This window comes from Natrix helvetica (assembly GCF_964273705.1).
Source record: "Natrix helvetica genome assembly, chromosome: 10".
Lineage (NCBI taxonomy): Eukaryota > Metazoa > Chordata > Lepidosauria > Squamata > Natricidae > Natrix > Natrix helvetica.
Window position 1 is genome coordinate 7,225,486 of NC_138561.1, and position 20,220 is coordinate 7,245,705.

Below are 20,220 nucleotides of genomic sequence, written 5' to 3' on the forward strand. Positions count from 1 at the left end.
GGGGGAAGGCAGGTGTTGGCTTGATGCCAGGCTCTGACTGGCTGAACGCGCCACGCAGCTTCTCTTCGCTCCCACTAAATGGCCAGAATCCTGTTTAACTGGTTTCCGAGGCAGCTGTTGTTCCATTAGGTTTTCTCCTCTGGGCTCAAGCATTTCATGTAGGTTAAACCTTTTTTTATAAAAAAAACAGGGCTGCTGCTTGACAAATGTAAGGAATGTTGCGGGTGATGTTTGGTTCGCGCTAGTCGCACCTCAGCTGAAGCAAGCAGGCTGGGGAATGTTTTAACGTCCTCAACTTATGTCCACAAGCGAGCCCCAAGATTTCTGTGGCTAAGCGCGCGGTTTGTTCGGGGAGTGCCCCGCTTTATGACCTTCCTTGCCGCCGTTGTTAGGTGAACCGCTGCAGTTGCTCAGTTGGTAAAGCAGTTGTTAAGTGAACCAGGCTTCCCCATGGAATTCATTTGTCAGGAGGTCGCAAAAGGGGAACATGTGAGCCCGGGATTCTACAACATGACGTGACTTCGCAACTAACAACAACAATCTCCTTGGGAGGGGAAAAAACCCCCCACCTTAATTCTAGTTATGAATATTTCTTTGGAAAAAAAAACAGAGATCTCACTCCCAAATTCAGTTGTGTGGCATGACCATGGCGTTTCAGATACAGCGAATCCCTTCCCCCTCCTTATCGCTTTCCGTTCTGTGCCCGTGCTCAAATAACACCCACAAAATAAATTCCAAGGAAATGCAAGAGCTCAAATTAGGGTTGTGTCAATATTGGCATCCAGGCGGTTCCTCGGGTGGAGGGTTGCTGAATTTCGATGCTTCTGCCACGAGGCAGGCAGGCATCCTAGGCGCCCTTTAAAAGTGGTAGACACGTCTCAAGCGGATTTGCTTCCGCGTGTGAAACATTTGGGCTTTTCTTTTCCAACAGTGCAGGGCTGCTGACCATTTCTAAAGTCAAACCTGTAAGGGTGACAAGGCAGTAATTAAACTGCTCATAGCATCTGAAATGCTAAAAAAAGAAAGAAAATATTGGGACAGGTTGGTTTTCTTGATTCTATCCAAATACTACCATCTCCACTCTATGTTGTTGTTAGTTGAAAAGTTGTGTCTGACCCATTGCGACCCCATGGACAACGTTCCTCCAGGCCTTTCTGTCCTCTACCATCCTCCAAAGTCCAATTTAAGCTCACGCTGGCTGCTTTCGGTGACTCCATCCAGCCCCCTCATTCTCTGTCGTCCCCTTCTTCTTCCTTTGCCCTCAATCTTTCCCAGCATGAGGCTCTTCTCCAGGGAGTCCTTCCTTCTCCTTAGGTGGCCAAAGTCTTTGAGTTTCTTCTTCAGGATCTGGCCTTCTAAAGAGCAGTCAGGGTTGACCTCCTCTAGGACTGACAGGTTTGATCGTCTTGCAGTCCAAAAGGCTCGCAGGAGTCTTCTCCAGCACCAGAGTTCAAAAGCCTCCATTCTTTGGCGCTCAGCCTTCCTTATGGTCCTACTTTCACAGCCATGCATTGCAACTGGGAAAACCACAGCCTTGACTATACACACTTTTATTGGCAGGGTGATGTCTCTGCTTTTCAGTATGCTTCCTTCTAGATTTGTCAGAGCTTTCCTCCCCAGGAGCAGGAGTCTTTTAATTTCTTGGCTGCAGTTGACTTCAAGAAAAATGGCTAGAAGTCACTTTTTTCAGTTCTGTCATAACTTCAAATGGTCACTATAAATGAACTGTTGTAAGTCGAGGACTACCTGTATTTCCAAACCTATTAATTTGTGAAATGGGAACCTAGGTCAGAGGCTTGTAAGTGTGATTATTTTTCCCCTCCTTTTTCAGTTCAGCCAACTGGTTTCCAATGACCTGAAAGTTCTAGGAAGGAGCTCATATACTTTCTGCACCGATGGCCAACCCCTTATTCGACAAGTTCTCCATCCAGAAGCATCCAAAAAGGTAAGCTACTAATGGGATCCTGGCTATGACTCAGGACAATATGTTGCAGTGGTGGGTTCCGGATCCCATTCCAACCGGTATGGTTGGAACGGGTCCCGCGTCGCCCACATGGACACGTGCGATATGCCCATGTGTTGTAACTGCCAGCAACGCTTCCACAAGCCTCTGCGATGCTCCAGCTGCTTGTCGGAGCATCGCGCAGGCGATGTATGTGCCATGCACGTGCGCAGAAGCACAGAAGGCTTTAAAGGACAGTTAAGGAGTTCAGGCAGGTGGGTGGACCCTCCGGAGCACCATACCAGAATGGTACCCGGTGCTCCGGGCAGGCTCCGGTACGCCCATACCGTCTGCAACCCACCACTGATATGTTGGATGTTACTTCAGGGCTCAATTTATTTTCTGCTGGGGATCCTTCAAATCTGAAACTACATGTTGTGACCCACCAGCTGCCAGCTGAGCTGTCAGCAGACTCAGATGATGAGGAGGTTGGGGAGGAACTTGGACCAGTGATGGAGTTTGGGGGAGGCTCCGATGGATGCTCTGCATCAGAAGCAGAGATAAGGCCAGGGCCATCCGACATTTCCCAGCCACTGGAGAGGCAGCTGCCTTTGAAGGGTGATATGAGTGAGGAGGAAGAACAGCTGGGGCCTGTTCTAGTTGCACAAATGTGCAGAGTAGCTAGGAGAGGAGAACAACGGAGGACAAGGAGTCAATTTGGGAAGCAAAGCACATGTGGACTCTGAATGGCCCCTCCCTGGCTGGAGAATAAATAGAAGGAAAGCGGAGTGGTTATCGTAGGAGACAACAGTTCATATTTCTGAAGACTTTGCTCATTGTGTTTCGTGCATCAAGGACTGCTTGCCAGAATGTAATGGGCAGCCTTTCGGCTGGGCGCTCACAGCCAAGTCTATTGCTGCATTTAACTCCTTGCAGGACTCTTGCTTGGACTTTTTGTTGGGTGAATGCCATTAATTCACAAGAGGTAACTAAAGATGGGTTTTTCATGGGAAGGACTCTGTTTCTTGTTTCAGCTAAGGCTGGATCAGAACACTACAATGCAGTGAAACTATGGTCATAATAACTTGAAAATTATGGGCTTCTGATGACAGCACCTCTTCTTCCTTCAAGTTTTATTTTAAAAGCATCTTTGTGAAATCAACAATCAAGCTCAACCTTTTTAAAAAAAAAATATCTACATCAGTGTTTCTCAACCTTAGCAGTTCGAAGATGTGTGGATTTCAGCTCCTAGAATTCCTGAGAGCTGAAATCTCCACATCTTCAAACTGCCCAGGTTGAAAAAACGCTGCTCTACCTTTTCCCAATTAGAATGCAAGAACTCTTAAGTTCTTTAGAGTTCAAGAACTCTTAAGTTCTTTAGATCATACAAATAACATACTATAAAAAAAAAACCCCACCCATAACTCTTTTCTAATCTAGGACAAGGTCATGTCATCTTCAGGTCAAACTGAAGAACTCCTTGTGACTTATGCAGATCATAAATCAAGGAAACAACAGTTCTGAGGTTTATTATTTCCTTCTTCTGGAGATAACTTGCTTTCCCCCCCCCTCAACTTTCCTGTGTGGTTCACAGCCCCAGGATGTCCTAATAGGCATGAGTAGCATTTGACTTTTGGTAAACTTTTCAAAAATGACAAAAAGCAGAGACATATTGGTAGTATGTATAAATAAGGAGGGTGCTTTTACAGACTGTCACTGTACTGACTTTAAGGCAATAGGATTAGCATAACTCTTGGGTAAGCTTTCTAAATTTGCAGGTGAAAAGAGTTGTTGAGTTGACGACTCTTTGTTATTGTCTTCAAACACATTCTAAACACTAGAAGGATCCTGCATCTAATGGAATCTGCATCTAATGGAATCAGGGGTATGTGATTTTGACTGAATTAGGGTTCTGTATTTCGTCTAATTTAACTGGTCTCAATCTTCCCTAAAGTCCCCTTGTCCCCTTCTCCCATCTGGGAACTCCCCGGGAGTTGTAGTTTTAAATTAGCTTCATCAACACTTCCATTTCCATTTCTGGTAATTTGAAGAATTGCAGTTCCTAAAATACTAATGGGCAGATCAGGTTGATAATAGAAAGATGAGCTAAGCACCTAGAAAGCCTTACACAAACAGAAATTTGAATACATAGTTATTATTTTTTTACTTCCATTTACCCCTTTATTATCACATGAAAGGCATCTCTAATCTAAATTTGTAGGGAAACTTAATTGATCAACCTGATGTGAAATTAATCCCAAGCACCTTTGAATGAAACAATCATTATCTATCACTCCTCTGGTTATTCAATCATCCTTTTCTTTCCTCTGCATCTCCTATCTGAAATTGTGTGCCTGGGCACAAGATTGCATGTAATATTTTGAATGTGAAATACTTTGAGCTTGAAAGGGGCTGATCTGAACATATTGGAAGGGTTTAGGGACAGAAACAAACAACAAGGTACCCATCCAGTTTTCTAGTCCCAAAGAGGGACTCATGGTCTCCAGCTTTTTAATCTGGTGCCTTAACTATTAGACCCAACTGGCTCTAAATATTCATTATCTCCTTTTTATGTTACTCCCATTACAGAATCTTCTGCTGTCTGATTGCTTTTATTCGTTTTATGATCTACGGAAAGAATTCCATGACTGCTATCCCAGCTCAGCCCCCGTGAAGGATCAAACTATACAATCTATGGCAGAATGTATCTTTTGCAAAGTTTTGCTAAAGTTTTATATCATAAGCAAAGTGGGATATCTGACCTTTCAGAAAATGCCAACTGACAATCTTCAATAGCCTTCATCCTTGGCTAGGTTGGTTGGGCTCATATTGAGAGTTGCAATTTTATAATATCCAATATACTCCAGTTTATTGCGCGTACACACATTTGCGAACAGGTAGGGAAAGTAAGTCAATACCACCCCTGATCCATGGTCAAAATGAAAAGTATCCCTATTTATTTTATTTATCAAATTTATTGGCTGCCCACCTTAGCACAAGGTTACTCTGGACGGCTTACAAAATTAAAAAATAAAACCATATAAATTAAAATTATAAAATACAAAAGCAAAAAGAAGGAGAGGGAGGGAATAGGATGAGCAGGGAGGAGGTGGTGATCTGATATTCATCTATAAGCCACCTCCATCATGAACCGTCTCCTTTGGAGTCCAAGGCCATCTGATAGACCCTAGGCCTTTAGACTCTTATGGAAGGTCAGGAGGGTGGGAGTGGACTTCACTCCCGGGGACAAGACGTTCCAAACAACAGGTGCAATGGCAGAGAACGCCCTATTCCTGGACCATGCCAGCTAGAATTTCTTCGCCGATAGGGCCCACAGCATGCCTCCTATGTTGGTACAACTGAAACAGGCCAATCCTAGTGGGATGAAATGGTCCCTCAAGTAGCCTGGAACCATACCGTGAAGAGGAATGGAATGGAATAGAATATGGGGATGGGGATGGAATGGAATGGAATAAAATAGAATAGAAAATGGGAATGGAATAGAATGGAATGGATTGGAATAGAATAGAATATAATAGAATATAATAGAATAGAGGAATGGAATGGAATGGAATAGAATATGGGGATGGGGATGGAATGGAATAGAATAGAATAGAACAGAACAGAACAGCACGGAATTGGAATTGGAATTGGAATTCTTTATTGGCCAAGTGTGATTGGACACACAGGGAATTTATCTTTGGTGCAGATGCTCTCAGTGTACATAAAGAAAAATAAAATAGAATATATTCATCAAGAATCATAAGATATAATACTTAATGATAGTCTTAGGTTACTAATAAGCAATCAAATTATACTAGGAAACAAAACAATATAAATTGAAAGATACAAGCAACATGGTTATAGTCATAAGTGGGAGGAGAGAGGTACTAAGAAAGAGATAGGTACTAGGAAGGAAGAGAAGAATAACAGTAATACAGTCTTAGTAGATAATTTGGCAGTGTTGTGGGAATTAGTTGTTTAGCAGAGTGATGGCATTCAGGGGGGAAAAATTAAAGGTGATTACCAACATCTTGAGTTGCAAGCCAGCAGCCATTGTAGCTCATGGAACAGTGGTATTAATGGGGCCCAGTGGTGCAATTCAGCCGATTCTATCCGTTTTGGGTGAACTGGTAGCAGCAGTGGCGGGAGGCTCCGCCCACCCTCCCGGATGTCATCATGTCTCGTTTTGAGAGGCGCATGCAGAGAGGTGGTGCCTGTGCTCACATTTGTGATCCGGTAGCGAAGGTAAGTTGATTTCACCCCTGATGGTTCCCAAGGACTGTCCGTGATCCATAAGCATCTCTGTGGCTGGAAAAATCCTTTCACGGTCGTTTCTTAAACTCAAATCATCCAGATATTGGCTATGGGATAGATGAAAGCGAGGAGGACTTTGGAGTATGGCAGGTGAAAGCCATGGTAGCCATTGTTTTCAGCATGCTTCCGGATACATGCAGTAAGTGAAATTCTGATTCTCATTCTGGGCCTGTTTTTCTTCTCCATCTGAAGCATCTTTTCTCTCCTTGGTGCATTTCCAGGCTCTTGACTTCTTCATTTTGGTCTGTTTCAGGTCACAGGTTTACCACCCCAGAAACGGTGAAGTACAAGTATGAAACGGGACCCTGGTAAATGTTTTTTTCTTCTTCATAGGATGGCACCAAATGGAAGCTGGATGGGGGGCAGAGATGATTGCGGAGTCCCTGGAGCCTTATTTATTTATTTACAGACTTTTATTCCTGGAACGCGGTGGCTCAGTGGCTAAGACGCTGAGCTTGTCGATCAGAAAGGTCGGCAGTTTGGCGGTTCGAAACCCTAGCGCCGTGTAACAAAGTGAGCTCCCGTTACTTGTCTCAGCTTCTGCCAACCTAGCAGTTCGAAAGCATGTAAAAAATGCAAGTAGAAAAAACAGGAACCACCTTTGGTGGGAAGGGAACAGCGTTCCGTGCACCTTCGGCGTTGAGTCATGCCGGCCACATGACCATGGAGACGTCTTCGGACAGCGCTGGCTCTTCGGCTTTGAAACGGAGATGAGCACCGCCCCCTAGAGTTGGAAACGACTAGCACATATGCCCAAGGAGAATCTTTACCTTTACCTTTATTTCTGGGAGAAAAAGAAGGATAGTAAGGAAACATCCCCAGTTATCTCAAGCTTTGTAGAAAATCCGAAGTCACCATTTTTGCTATCTTTATATTTAATTTTTTCCCCCCGAGGGCTTCCTAAATGCCAAACATGAGAAACATACCATTTTTAGAGACAATAAGAAGGGTGACTTTGAGAGAAATGTGCAAGAATCTTAGCTCAATACAGTGGCATTTTGGTCTTCCTGTGGAGTTGATATTCTGGCTTGCTCTACCTGGCTGCTGTGACACTTACTTGGACTTAAGTCTTCCAGTGTCATTACAACTACATTGGGCTAAACGTTTTGTCCAGCGATTTTGGATTGGTTCATGCTATGGCCTGTGAATATTATTGCAGCGTATATAGGCTAGGCACGTACGAGAGTTCATATTTTCTCATTTAGTTATTTTTTAAATGTTATTTTTATATGTTTATTTATTTAGCTTGGAATAGTAGAATTTTCATGAAAAGTATATGGAATTGGGATGGGATGAGATGGAATGGAATGGAATAGAAAATAGAATGGAATAGAAAATAGAATGGAATAGGAAGAAGAGAAAAGAGCTGGAAGGGACATTGGAGGTCTTCTAGTCCGGCCTTCTGCTCAAGCAGGAGACCCTCTACCATTCCAGACAAGAATAAAATAGAAGAGAATAGAATAGGAATAGAATAGAATAGAATTCTTTATTGGCCAAGTGAGATTGGACACACAAGGAATTTGTCTCTGGTGCATAGGCTTTCATTGGGCATACAAACAACAAAATAATATAATCATAAGATACCAATAATGAAAGGTAGTAGAAAAGATGAGAAGGATAATCGTAATACAGCCAAACTACATGGTAAATATCCTTAGACACAAGACACCAATGTGGGTGAAGTACAATCCTGCATTTTGCTGGCACGAGTACAATCCTACATTCAGTGACCGTTCAAAATTACGAGGGCACTGAAAAAGTAACCTATGACCAATCCTTGCATGTACAATTGTTGCAGCATCTTACAGTCATGTGGTCAGAACTCAGGGGCTTGGCAATTAGCATGTATTTACAATAGTAAATCCAGTTGAAAGTGACAAGGGCACTGGAAACAGTGATTTACAACTGGTCCTCACATTTACAACTCGCAAAGCCACCTGGAGTTAAGTGATCACTCTTTGTGACCTTCCCAGCTCAGGGGTCTCCAACCTTAGCAACTTTATGATTTGTGGACTTCAACTCCCAGAGTTCCTCAGCCAGCAAAGCTGAGCTGCCCCCTCTCCCAGCTGGCTTCTGACAAGCAAAGTCAATGAGGGAAGCTGGATTTACTTAACAACCATGTGACTCACTTCACAACTGCTATAATTTGCTTAACAGCTGTGACCAAAAAATAAAAGGTCATAAAACTGGATATGACTCATTTCACCTCCGCCTTGCTTAGCGATGGAAATCTTGATCCCAATGGTGGATGTAAGTTGAGGATCGCTTGTAGTATGGTAATCCAGAATTGTGTCAGATTAATTGCTGGTTTGTATTGTCTTCTCTTTCTTTTTGTAGTAGTAAATCAGAAGCAGTGGACAACGAAACGGTCATACGGGCCCGAGGTCTCCCTTGGCAGTCTTCGGACCAAGACATAGCTCGCTTTTTCAAAGGCCTTAATATTGCCAAGTAAGAAAGTTTCTCAATCATCCAATAGAATAGAATTCTTTATGAGCCAAGTGTGATTGGACACACCAGGGATTTGTCTTTGGTGCATAAGCTCTCAGTGTACATAAGGAGAATAAAATACATCAAGAATAAAAGATACAACAGTGAGAGTCAAGGTTACTAATATGCTATCAAATCGTACTAGGAAACAAATAAAACAATATAAATTGAAAGATACAAGTCATAAGTGGGAAGAGATAGGTAATAGGAAGGAGAGGAGAAGAATAGTAATACAGTCTTAGTAAACTATTTGACAGTGTGATGGGTATTATTCGTTTAGCAGAGTGATTGTGTTTGGGGAAAAACTGTTTTTGTGTCTAGTTGTTCTGGTGTGCAGTGCCCTATTGCATCATTTTGAGGGTAGAAGTTGAAACAATTTATGTCCAGGATGCGAGGGGTCTGTAGATATTTTCACAGCCCTCTTTTTGACTCGTGTAGTATACAGGTCCTCAATGGAAGGCAGGGTGGCAGCCATTGTTTTGTCTGCAGTTCTAATTATCCTCTGAAGTCTGTGTCTGTCTTGTTGGGTTGCAGAGCCAAGCCAGACAGTTATGGAGGTGCAGATGACAGACTCAATAATTCCTCTGTCCAAGTCATGGTTGTCCCAAAGGTGTTATTTTTTCAAAAAGGCAACTACGATTTCTTGATTTTTTTTTCATTGAAAACATTTCACTTCTCATCCAAGAACTGAAGAAGCTTCTTGGATGAGGAGCAAAGGTTTTCAAAGAAAACATCCAAAAAAAGTCCAATTGCCTTTTGGAGTGGGAAAAAACCCCACTTTGGGACAAGGAAGAAGGATGGGTTAATGCTGTCTGTTTCCAGCTACATATCCATTTTACTTTTCTGTTGCTGCAAATGCTTGTGTCTCCTGTCTTGGTAATCTTAGCTGTAAAGGATTCTTTACAGTCCCTGTCAAGGTGGCTCAGTGGCTAAGATGCTGAGCTTGTCGATCAGAAAGGTCGGCAGTTCGATGGTTCGAATCCCTAGAGCCACGTAACGGAGTGAGCTCCCGTTACTTGTCCCAGCTTCTGCCAACCTAGCAGTTCGAAAGCATGTAAAAATGCAAGTAGAAAAAAATAGGAAACACCTTTGGTGGGAAGGGAACAATGTTCCGTGCACCTTCGGCATTGAGTCATGCCTGCCACATGATCACGGAGACATCTTCGGACAGTGCTGGCTCTTCGGCTTTGAAATGGAGATGAGCACCGCCCCCTAGATTCGGGAACGACTAGCACATGTGTGCGAGGGGAACCTTTGCATTACCTTTAAAGGATTCAGGGTAAAATTTTTATACTTAAAAGTTGGGCACCCAGAAAAGTTAGTGTGGACCACAAACTCTTCAAAAAACATGAAAACTTGTTGGGTGATGTCTTTATCAAGAACCATCAATGAGAAGAGTAGAATGTTATTATGTTCAGCTTTTCTGTGGAGTCAAGAAAGGGGGGGCAACGGCCATTGTTTCTTCAGAATCTGGAAGGAACTTCTAGATTAGATATAATCAGATACTAACCGACTGCATTCAGCCCATAAATTCTGCCTTGGGGACTGATTTCAAGATGCTGATAAAAGTTCTTGTGGTTTAACAATCTGACTTAAGTTTTGTACTTTCTTTGTCATCCCCCCACATTCAAGAGTTCAAAAGCTTTTTACCACATTTGAAGTTGTTCTGGTTCATTCTAATTCAGCCAACACAAAGAATCGAATAGAATTCTTTATTGGCCAAGTGTGATTGGACACACAAGTCATTTTAATTTGCAACCTGGCAGCTCTTCCTAGTGATTTGAGAGTGCGTCCCATTGATTTATAAGCGATGCAATTTTATGATTTTGATTGCACCGTGATTGTGGGTGGCTTTAGAGCAGGATTGAAATCTTGCCATCCAAAGCTCAGTTGCATCAAAAAGCTTAGCCAGATCTTTAAAAAATGACATCGCTTTGGAAGAAAGCTGGATATGGTTCATTTTCTCTGTGGGTTTTCTGAATTTCCCCTTTCTTTTAGAGGTGGTGTGGCCTTGTGTCTCAATGCTCAAGGAAGGCGAAATGGGGAGGCGTTGGTGCGTTTTGTCAGCTCCGAACACAGAGACTTGGCTCTGGAGAGGCACAAGCATCACATGGGAAGCCGATACATTGAGGTAACTTACTTAGCTAGCTATAATTGATTAATTATAACTAAAGAACTCGATGTGATGTACTGGACGTATGCAAAGGGGATGTAGCATTAGCAATAGCACTTACACCAGTGGTTCTCAACCTGTGGGTTGGGACCCCTTTTGGGGTCGAACGACCCTTTCACAGGGGTCACCTAAGACCATCGGAAAACACATATTTTCGATGGTCTTAGGAACTGAGACACCAATTTTATGGTTGGGGGTCACCACAACATGAGGTACTGTATTAAAGGGTCACAGCATTGGGAAGGTTGAGAACCACTGACTTAGACTTATATACCACTTCACGGTGCTTTACAGCCCTCTCTAAGTGGTCAGAGTCAGCCTCTTGCCCCCAACAATTTGGGTCCTCATTTAACCCATCTCAGAAGGATGGAAGGCTGAGTCAACTTTGAGCCTGGTGAGATTCGAACTGCCAAACTGCAGGCAGAAGTAGCCTGCAGTACTGCACTCTAACCACTGTGCCACCGTGGCTTGTGTAACAGTCATTTACTTGTTTCCTATCTACTTAAATAATTTACACGGCTGCCTATCTCACTACCATCTTCCTGAATAGTTGACAACGAATCAAGGCTGAGATTACAATTTTTTAAAAATACCAATGTATCATGTGCCAGGAAGCCACATAGATCATTCCATTTTATGACCAATAATAATCCCAAAGGAAAAGACAAAGCAACTAACAGCAACTCCCCTATCATCCCAGCCCCAAAACATGAGGGAACAACCAATCATGACCAATTGGATGAGGGCCATCCATATCTCCAAGCTACCTTCCCTTTGTATACAGATCTCTAGTGCCAATAAGATTGCATTGAAGGGCCATGGAGCTTGATCATCATATCAGTTCTGGTGGATTAAGGAGAAACATTCAGAGTGATCCTACAAATAATTTGGCCCTTGGCCATACAGGGCTTTATGGTGATCGCTTAAACTACACTTGGAAGCTTGGTAGAAGTGTAGTGTTAGATTCCTCTTGTAGTGTTGTATGAGTGTTTTAAAGATGAATTAAATGTACTTTTATATGAGTACTTCCAAATCTACAGAATAAATGTTCTTGAGATCTCCTGATATTCCATTTTCCTTAGGGAGCACTGATTACTGGTTCCAGATGGTATCACAGACCACTTCTGGAAAGCTAGATTGATGTGGTCTGCAGGAGAAGTATCCCAAGGTCTTCCCAAATATTATGTCCTAAAATGGTTTTGCAGATAACTAGATTTATAAAGAGTATCTTGTGTCATCTTAAAAGACAAATGTGTATATTATGCTAATATCACTCATCAAATATCTAGACATCGATCATAATTATTGTCTTTGCCCCTTTTTTGTTTCAGGTTTACAAAGCCACAGGAGAGGAATTTCTGAAAATTGCTGGTGGTAAGTTCTTTAGCGGGGGAAAAACCTTATTAAGCAAGAGATTGAAACTGTACTGCGAGAAGGTGCTTTTAAGTTGCTATGAGAAATAATATAAAATGTGACATATCAAAATTTATTTTTGGTTCCTCAACATGCCCATCACCAGATATTGGGGTGGGGTGGGGTATATATAAGTCTCATAATTTTAACTATAAATAGTTGGGAGTTCAGTCAACAGATTCAGAGATGGAGAAGGTTGTTCCAAATAGACCCAGCACCAGGAGACTAAATATTTAATAATGTCTTTGTTGACATGACTTAACAAACTAGCTAACTAGCTAAACTTTTGCTTACCATGCTGTGTAAATTCAGATCCTGTGTTTAAAATCAGTCTGACGCGTGCACCCAGAAAATTTTGCAAGTTGGGTGTCTTGTTTATTTATTTATTAGATTATATATTGTCTTAGGGAATGCGTTGGCTCTGTGGCTAAGATGCTGAGCTTGTCAATCAGAAAGGTCAGCAGTTCATCGGTTCGAATCCCTAGAGCTGCATAATGGAATGAGCTCCCGTTACTTGTCCCAGCTTCTGCCAACCTAGCAGTTTGAAAGCATGTAGAAAAAATGCAAGTAGAAAAACAGAAACCACCTTTGGTAGGGAAGGGAACAGTGTTCTGTGCGCCTTCGGCATTGAGTCATGCCGACCACATGACCACAGAAACGTCTTTGGACAGCGCTGGCTCTTCGGCTTTAAAACGGAGATGAGCACCGCCTCCTAGAGTCGGGAAGAAGTAGCACATATGTGCGAAGGGAACCTTATCTTTACCTATCTTGTCTTGGGTTTGTACAACCCGTAATAGCGCATGTATTGCTCACTCATTCTAATAACCCCACAACAGCAACAACCTTGGAGATGGATTGGGCTATGAGGACTGGCCCGAAGTCACACAAGCAGCTTCTATGCCTCGTGGAGGGACTAGAATTCACAGCCACCCACTTCTTCATCCAGCTCTTTCGTCAGTGTATGAAAATGTGGAATTAGAAAGAATGTTCAATTTCAAATTTTAATTGACAAAAGGTTTCTCTCTGAGGATTAAGTATAAGACGTACACTTTCCTGTCCTTAACGGTGGTCATCTCTTCTGTCTAGGCACCTCCAACGAAGTTGCCCAGTTCCTCTCCAAGGAGAACCAAGTCATCATCAGGATGAGAGGTCTCCCTTTCACTGCAACGCCCGAGGATGTGCTTGGTTTCTTGGGCCCCGAGTGTCCCGTCACGGGAGGCAAGGAAGGCCTCCTCTTCGTCAAGTATCCAGATGGCAGGCCAACTGGAGATGCATTTGTTCTGTTTGCCTGTGAAGATTATGCCCAGAATGCCCTTAAGAAACACAAGGAGATCTTGGGCAAACGCTACATCGAACTCTTCAGAAGCACAGCAGCTGAAGTCCAACAGGTGGTACCACATATTTTATTCTGGGCATTTGGGTCTCTCTCACCTTTTATACATTGGGCCTTCTTGGGGATAAGAGCCACAAACAACTGGTGCAGAGATCTGGGAGCAATGAGAGTAATTTAATCCTAGAACATGGACCCAAAACAGCCTTTGGAATTTATCCATTGATCTTCAGGACAACAAAATGAGTTTAGGTGATTTTTCTCAACTTTTCCAGAGGGGAAGTTGGCCTCACTAAAATGAGCAGACCATGAAAGCATCTCGGCAGGAAAACCAACACTCCTTTTATTGGGATTAGATGTAATAAGAGAATCTGGCATGTCTGATTATGTTATACCTCCTCTTCCTCCTATTTATAATTCGGTGACAGGAAGACGTCTGCGCGAGCCGCTTCTGAATATTACCGTATTTTTTCGCCCTATAAGACGCTCCGGAATATAAGACGCACCCAATTTTAAAGGAGGAAAATCTAGGAAAAAAAAGATTCCGAACCAAATACTGTAGTAAAATATTTTATATCAACTGTAGAAAGTTAACAGCAGTTTAAGAACAATTTTATGTCTGCCCCATTTTTAGATGACCCAGGTGGCTACATTCGGCGTATAAGACGCACCCAGATTTTCTCCCCCTCTTTTTTGGAGTAAAAAAGTACGTCTCATAGGGCGAAAAATGCGGTATCTCATCATTCCAGACTTAAAAAGAGTTCCAGCCCTTTCGCCTTGGGAACAGTTCCTACATATTTTTTTTTAGCAAGGGTCATCTTCCCCTACTCTCCAGAGGGGAAAATTCTGGCCCAGCTTATCAAGAGTTTAAAACCCTTCCCCTTCACATCGCCAGGAGGAATTCCTCGTGATGTCTTCCCTCAGCCGTGAAGCATAGTTTCCAAGCCAGGGTTGCTAGATGCACTCATTGCAGTAATCCACACACACACGGTATCACGGCTTAGTATGATAATGTGACCTCGCTATTTTCTTAGGATTCTTTCTGCTGGCGCTTTTTGCAAAAGGCTTCAAGTAAGGGAAATCATTTGATTTTGTTGTGTCGATTCCAAATAGGGAATATAATCGGGGGGGGATTCAGTCTAATTTTACAGATGCTAATTTTACATCTGGCTTGCCAAACTGGTAGTTGCAAGGACTGGCTGGCCCCGCCTACCCTGCCCCGCCCCTCCCAGGATTCTCCACACAGCCCATTTTGGATGCCGGTTAAGTGGAGGGCTCGCGCGGAGGCTCCGGGAGGGCAAAAAATGGGCCTACCAGAAGTTTCGGAAGTTAGGAAACGGACTCATTTCCAGTCTCTGGAGCCCAAGGGAGGCTGTTTTCGCCCTCCCAGAGGCTCAAGGAAAGCCTCCGGAGCCTGGGGAGGGTGAAAATGCCCCCACCCACGGTGCTGCGGAAGGCCGAGTAGGCCACACCCACCATGGCTATGCCAGCCAGCAACCAGGCAGAGAATGGGTTGCTAAAAATTTTAAATCCCACTCCTGAATGTAATCAACCGAGAGAGGGCCAATTAGGGACCCCTCCTCATTTACAGACGTAACAAATTAAGTCTTCTTGGAAGAGGAGAGAGGGCTGAATTCCAGAGAGACCGTCATCTTCACCTGTTCCAACGAAAACACAAGCAAGGATCCCTCGGCACCACCTTAAACCCAGGTTGGTTCCTTGGGGCAACAGCCTTCTAGGCAGACTGAAGGAAGGTTGACCAGATGGTCTATAATTAACTTCAGGACAATAGTATCTCTACTGCTGGCTGGGCTCCAGTTACTTCTCTCTGGCAGTTGTCTGTTGGAGACAGACCCAAGAGGGACTCACTAGAAATATTACCAGTGAGATCTGAAAAGCCGGGAGTTTGTGTGTGTGTGTAGATTTCTCTGAGCTTATTATTTTAGCCAGATGGAGACTTTTCTTTGTGCCACAAAGGGGATGAGTCTGGATGGGTTTATGGCACAGATGGAGACTTTCCTGGATCAGCTTGAAGCAAGAGCAAAAGGGTGGCCTTGAAGGGACGGCGACATTTGCATGGGCTTGCCTTTGTGTACGATGTCCAGGCATGGCTTTTGTTTAGCTGTGGGTCACTCATTAAACTAACCCAAGAGCCTCAAGGTGACACACAAGCCCCACATTGCAGCTTATGGAGGCTTGTTTGTTTCTTTGTTAAATTTATGTCCTGCCCATCTTCAGTGGTGGATTATTTTATTTTATTTATTTATTTCTTTATTTTATTTGTCAGTAAGTACAAGGAAACAAGTATGAAAAAACGGCACAAATAATTAGATATACATAAGCAAAACATAGCGCTAAACACAGATATAAATGGGGACAGTAGGACAGGGAGGGTAGGCACGCTGGTGGGCTTATGCACGCCCCCTTAGGAACCTCTTGAGAAATATGTAAGGTCCACGGTAGACAGCTTAAGGTAAAAGTTATGGGGGTTAGAGGAATTAACAACCGGATCGGGTAGGGTGTCCACACATTTCCTACTCTTGCTGAAATCGTTTTTCCTGCAATCAAGATTAGAATGGATTCCATTTAGTTTGTAACCTAGCAGTTCGGAAGCACGTAAAAAATGCAAGTAGAAAAATAGGGACCATCTTTGGTGGGAAGGTAACAGCCTTCCGTGCGCCTTTGGCATTTAGTCATGCCGGCCACATGACCACGGAGACGTCTTTGGACAGTGCTGGTCTTTGGCTTTGAAAGGGAGATGAGCACCGCCCCCTAGAGCCGGGATCAACTAGCACATATGTGCGAGGGGAACCTTATCTTTTGTGTTAAAGGGAAAGGATATCTTTTATTAGTTTTCTTTTTTCAAGGCCCTTGTGTAGTTGAAGTAAAAGTTGTCATTAACAGGTAGGGCGTTATGGCAGATTTTCTTGTGCACTAAACTTACAGTTCTTTACACTTTCCTGTCTTAATGATCCATCTGTGAGAGGTATCTCAAGATCCAGCCCTGTGTTTTATTTTTTACCACTCCTGCCCTAGTAGATAACATAGAATTTTGTACCAGGAATCAGTGTTTAAAGCTCTTTTCTCACACGCTCACTTCTCAGTTAAATAATTCAATGTGGGCCAGACGGCTAAGAAACATTTGGAAGTATTTTGCTGAGGAAAGCTGATCTGTTCTTGCCTTCTTCAGCAATTAAACCGTTAAAGAACCAGTTCAGCTTAATGAGGCAAAGATCAGAGGGAACCTTTTCACCTTGTGTGCGTTGTCCTTCTTAAAGCCGGGTGCCTGGATTAGCCATTACCCACATTTGTTTCGGCTGGACCAGTTTATCCTGGTTGCCCTGAATTGGCTTGCTATGGTGGATGCGTTAGGGAAGGGCTGAATTCTTAAGCCGAATTCAGGGTGTAGTTTGGTAACCTTGATCTGTTAGGAAATGGTAAGTATAATGTTGTGGTTTGGGTGAAAGAGAAACGGTGATTAATGGGAGATTTGAGCAAGGAGGGAAGTGAGGTGCATATTAGTTAAAAATGTGTTCACCCTGCTACATTAATACAGTATAGCCCAGTGATAGCTAACCTTTTTGCCATCGCGTGCCAAAAGCTGGGGGTCGTTCATGGGCATGCCCACACTCATAATTCTATGTGCGTGACCCACCCTGTGCATTCGTGTGCACACTCTTCCCTGATTTTCGCACGCGATGGACCCGTTTTTCACCCTCCCCAGGCTCCAGAGGCTTTCTAGAAGCCTGGGGAAGGCAAAAATGCCACCCTACCCCCGAGGCCCTCCAAAGGCTTCAGGAGACTTCCTTGAAGCCTCCGGAGGGCGAAAAATGGCCCAACATGCAAACCGGAAGTCTGTTCCCGAACGGCCGAAAATGAAGGCTGATGTCAGCTGGCCAGCGCACGCATGCGCGGTGGAGCTGACAGAGCAATGCCTCGCATGCCCTAACAAATGCCTTCATGTGCCACCTGTGGCAGGCGTGACATAGGTTCTCCATCACGGGTATAGCCTTTATTGTCATTGTACTTCATGTATACAATGAAATTGGTTTTAGTTTCACTGGTGCAATCCATGACAAAAAATACTAACAACATAAATAGTATAAAGAGCAATCCCTATGCAAGTAATTAGGTAAAAAAAATAAGAGCTGCGGTGGCTCAGTGGTCAGAGTGCAGTACTGCAGGCTATCTCTGCTGGTCACTGGCTGCCTGCAGTTTGGCAGTTCAAATCTCACCAGGCTCAAGGTTGACTTAGCCTTCCATCCTTCCGGGGTGGGTAAAATGAAGACCAGATTGTTGGGGGCAAGAGGCTGACTCTGTAAACCGCTTAGAATGGGCTATAAAGCACTATGAAGCGGTATATAAATGTAAGTGCTATTGCTAAAACAAGAAAGGAAAGAAAGAAAGGAAAAGTAAAACCTGTCAAATGTTTCAACATGTGTGTGTGGAGTGATTGTGGTTGTGTTTAAGAGTCTGACAGCCCAAGGATAGAAACTACGTATTTTTAAACCTATTTGTTCGGCTGGCAGAACAGAGTAGAAAAGAGAACAGCTTGTACAGAAATGACAAAACATGAATTCTAAATAGGCAAGTGACTTTGGGTGGAAAACTTGCATTCCCTCACACAAGCCATAGATGCCCATAAAAACAAATTTTCAGCATAAGCGCTCAGTTAGAACTATCACCTTGATGAAATGAATTAATCAAGTTAAAGTTAATTGAAGTTGAAAGGTTGGAGAAGACTTCTCAAATATGAGCGATTTCATAGCATGTTAAAACAGGTAGTCCTCAGTTGTTAACTATTCATTTAATGAGAGTTCGAAGTTACAGCGACACTGAAAAACCTGATTTATGACCGTTTTTCACACAACCACTGCATGATCACATGGTCAAAATTAGGATGCTTGGCATTTATGACGGTTGCCGTGTCCCAGCATCATGCGATCACTTTTTTGCAACCTTCTGATGAGCAAAGTCAACAAGGAAGCCTCTGTGTTAACTAACTGCAGTGATTCACTTCACAACGGTGGAAGAAAGATCATAAAACAGGACAAGATTAACTTAACAACAGAAAGCTGACTTAACCACTGTTCTGTATGGCAATGGAAATTGGGGGGGGGGGTCAGCTGTGGTTGTAAGCTGAGGACCACCTCTAGGGCAGGGGGTCCCCAAGCCTGGCAACTTTTAAGACTTGTGGATTTCAACTCCCGGCTCTGCTGGCTGGAGAATTCTGGGAGTTGAAGTCCTCAAGTCTTAAAGTTGCAAGATTGAAGACCTCTGAACTAGAGGTTTTCACTCTTCCTAGTCCGTATCCAGAAAGCAATTCTGTTCTCACTCTCGGTGAACTTTCTCCTCCTGCCAGGTTCTCAACCGGTACATGTCAGCCCCCTTGATTGCTACTCTCCCTACCCCGATCGTCCCTGTCATCCCTCCTCCTTACACCATTGCTGCTGGCAGTTTGCGAGACTGTGTCCGCCTCCGAGGCCTGCCTTACACAGCTGGGATTGATGACATTCTGGAGTTCATGGGCGACGCGACTGGAGACATCAAACCGCATGGAGTTCACATGGTCCTGAACCAGCAAGTATGAAAGGGTTGTAATGTCCTCAAACTCTTGGAGACACGGGCTCCACGCAAGGGCTCAGAGCCTGTTGTGGGTGTCTCACAGAGGGGTTGTCCTAGGGATAGAATGGAGCAACCATAAACCAGAAGGTGATCATGATGGGGTTTTCTTCCATCCCATGAGCCTTGTAGGAACCTATTGTGGCCTGTTGGCTGCCGGCCCCTCCAGCAGCCAAATTGGAGGAGGGAGGCAGGGTCAGCATCAAGGCAATTTCCCAAGGGGGAAGAGAGAATGGAGCTGGCAGAGAGAGAGAGAGAGAGAGAGTGAAAGAGAGGGAGGGAGGGAAAGAGAGGGAGGGAGGGAAAGAGACAGAGGCAGCCCTCAGATGGAGAGTCAACAGCCCCCAGGTCTGGTGGTGGCTGATGAAGAAGAGGAGGAACAGCTGTGTCCAGTGCCTGACATGTGGCTGCACAGAAGGCAGAGGAGAGGAGAGCAGTGGAAATCTATGGGCCGGTCCTTGGGATGGAAGAGCCACCGCTGCTAGCAAAGCCCCACTCTAGCCCTGGGGATAAAATTTGGTTCTCTTAAGGAAATGTGAAATCTTCAGATTTAATCCTGCCAATAATCAGTCTCGGATATCTGATGAAAACGTCTGGGAAAGCACATGGTATTTCTTTTGTTTGCAGAAGAAGAAGAAAGACTAGTAGAATGTCAGCAGTATCCATCTTAGATTGTGTAATAAGATTACCTGAAAATTATAGGGAGTTTGCCAAGCTTCCCAGGATGAAATTAAAAGATAGAGACTTGGCGTTAGTCCAGAATAAAGATGAATGCAAATGAAAAGAACAGCTTCCTTTATGCTGCAAAAGATGAGCAAGTATTTTACTTTTGGTGATTCTTTTTTTAAAGAAACAAAAAACCCAAACCCATGGCCAATAAGACAAAGAAAAATCGTGCGTCAACTCTGGAATATTATTACGCTTGGTCCCACAATG

At 43.7% G+C, this 20,220-nt stretch overlaps 1 protein-coding gene across 2 annotated transcripts in view; it reads left to right on the plus strand.

Moving 5' to 3' along the window:
* The window catches only part of ESRP2 (epithelial splicing regulatory protein 2), a 66,900-nt gene that overhangs the window by 27,102 nt on the left and 19,578 nt on the right, over positions 1-20,220 (plus strand). For both annotated transcript variants that reach the window (XM_081963338.1, XM_081963339.1), the window contains exons 4-12: positions 1,832-1,945; positions 4,532-4,646; positions 6,300-6,398; positions 6,513-6,567; positions 8,597-8,707; positions 10,745-10,877; positions 12,251-12,293; positions 13,419-13,720; positions 19,025-19,246. In XM_081963338.1, the coding sequence (XP_081819464.1) occupies positions 1,832-1,945; positions 4,532-4,646; positions 6,300-6,398; positions 6,513-6,567; positions 8,597-8,707; positions 10,745-10,877; positions 12,251-12,293; positions 13,419-13,720; positions 19,025-19,246 (1,194 nt within the window). The remainder of the gene's footprint in view (positions 1-1,831; positions 1,946-4,531; positions 4,647-6,299; positions 6,399-6,512; positions 6,568-8,596; positions 8,708-10,744; positions 10,878-12,250; positions 12,294-13,418; positions 13,721-19,024; positions 19,247-20,220) is intronic.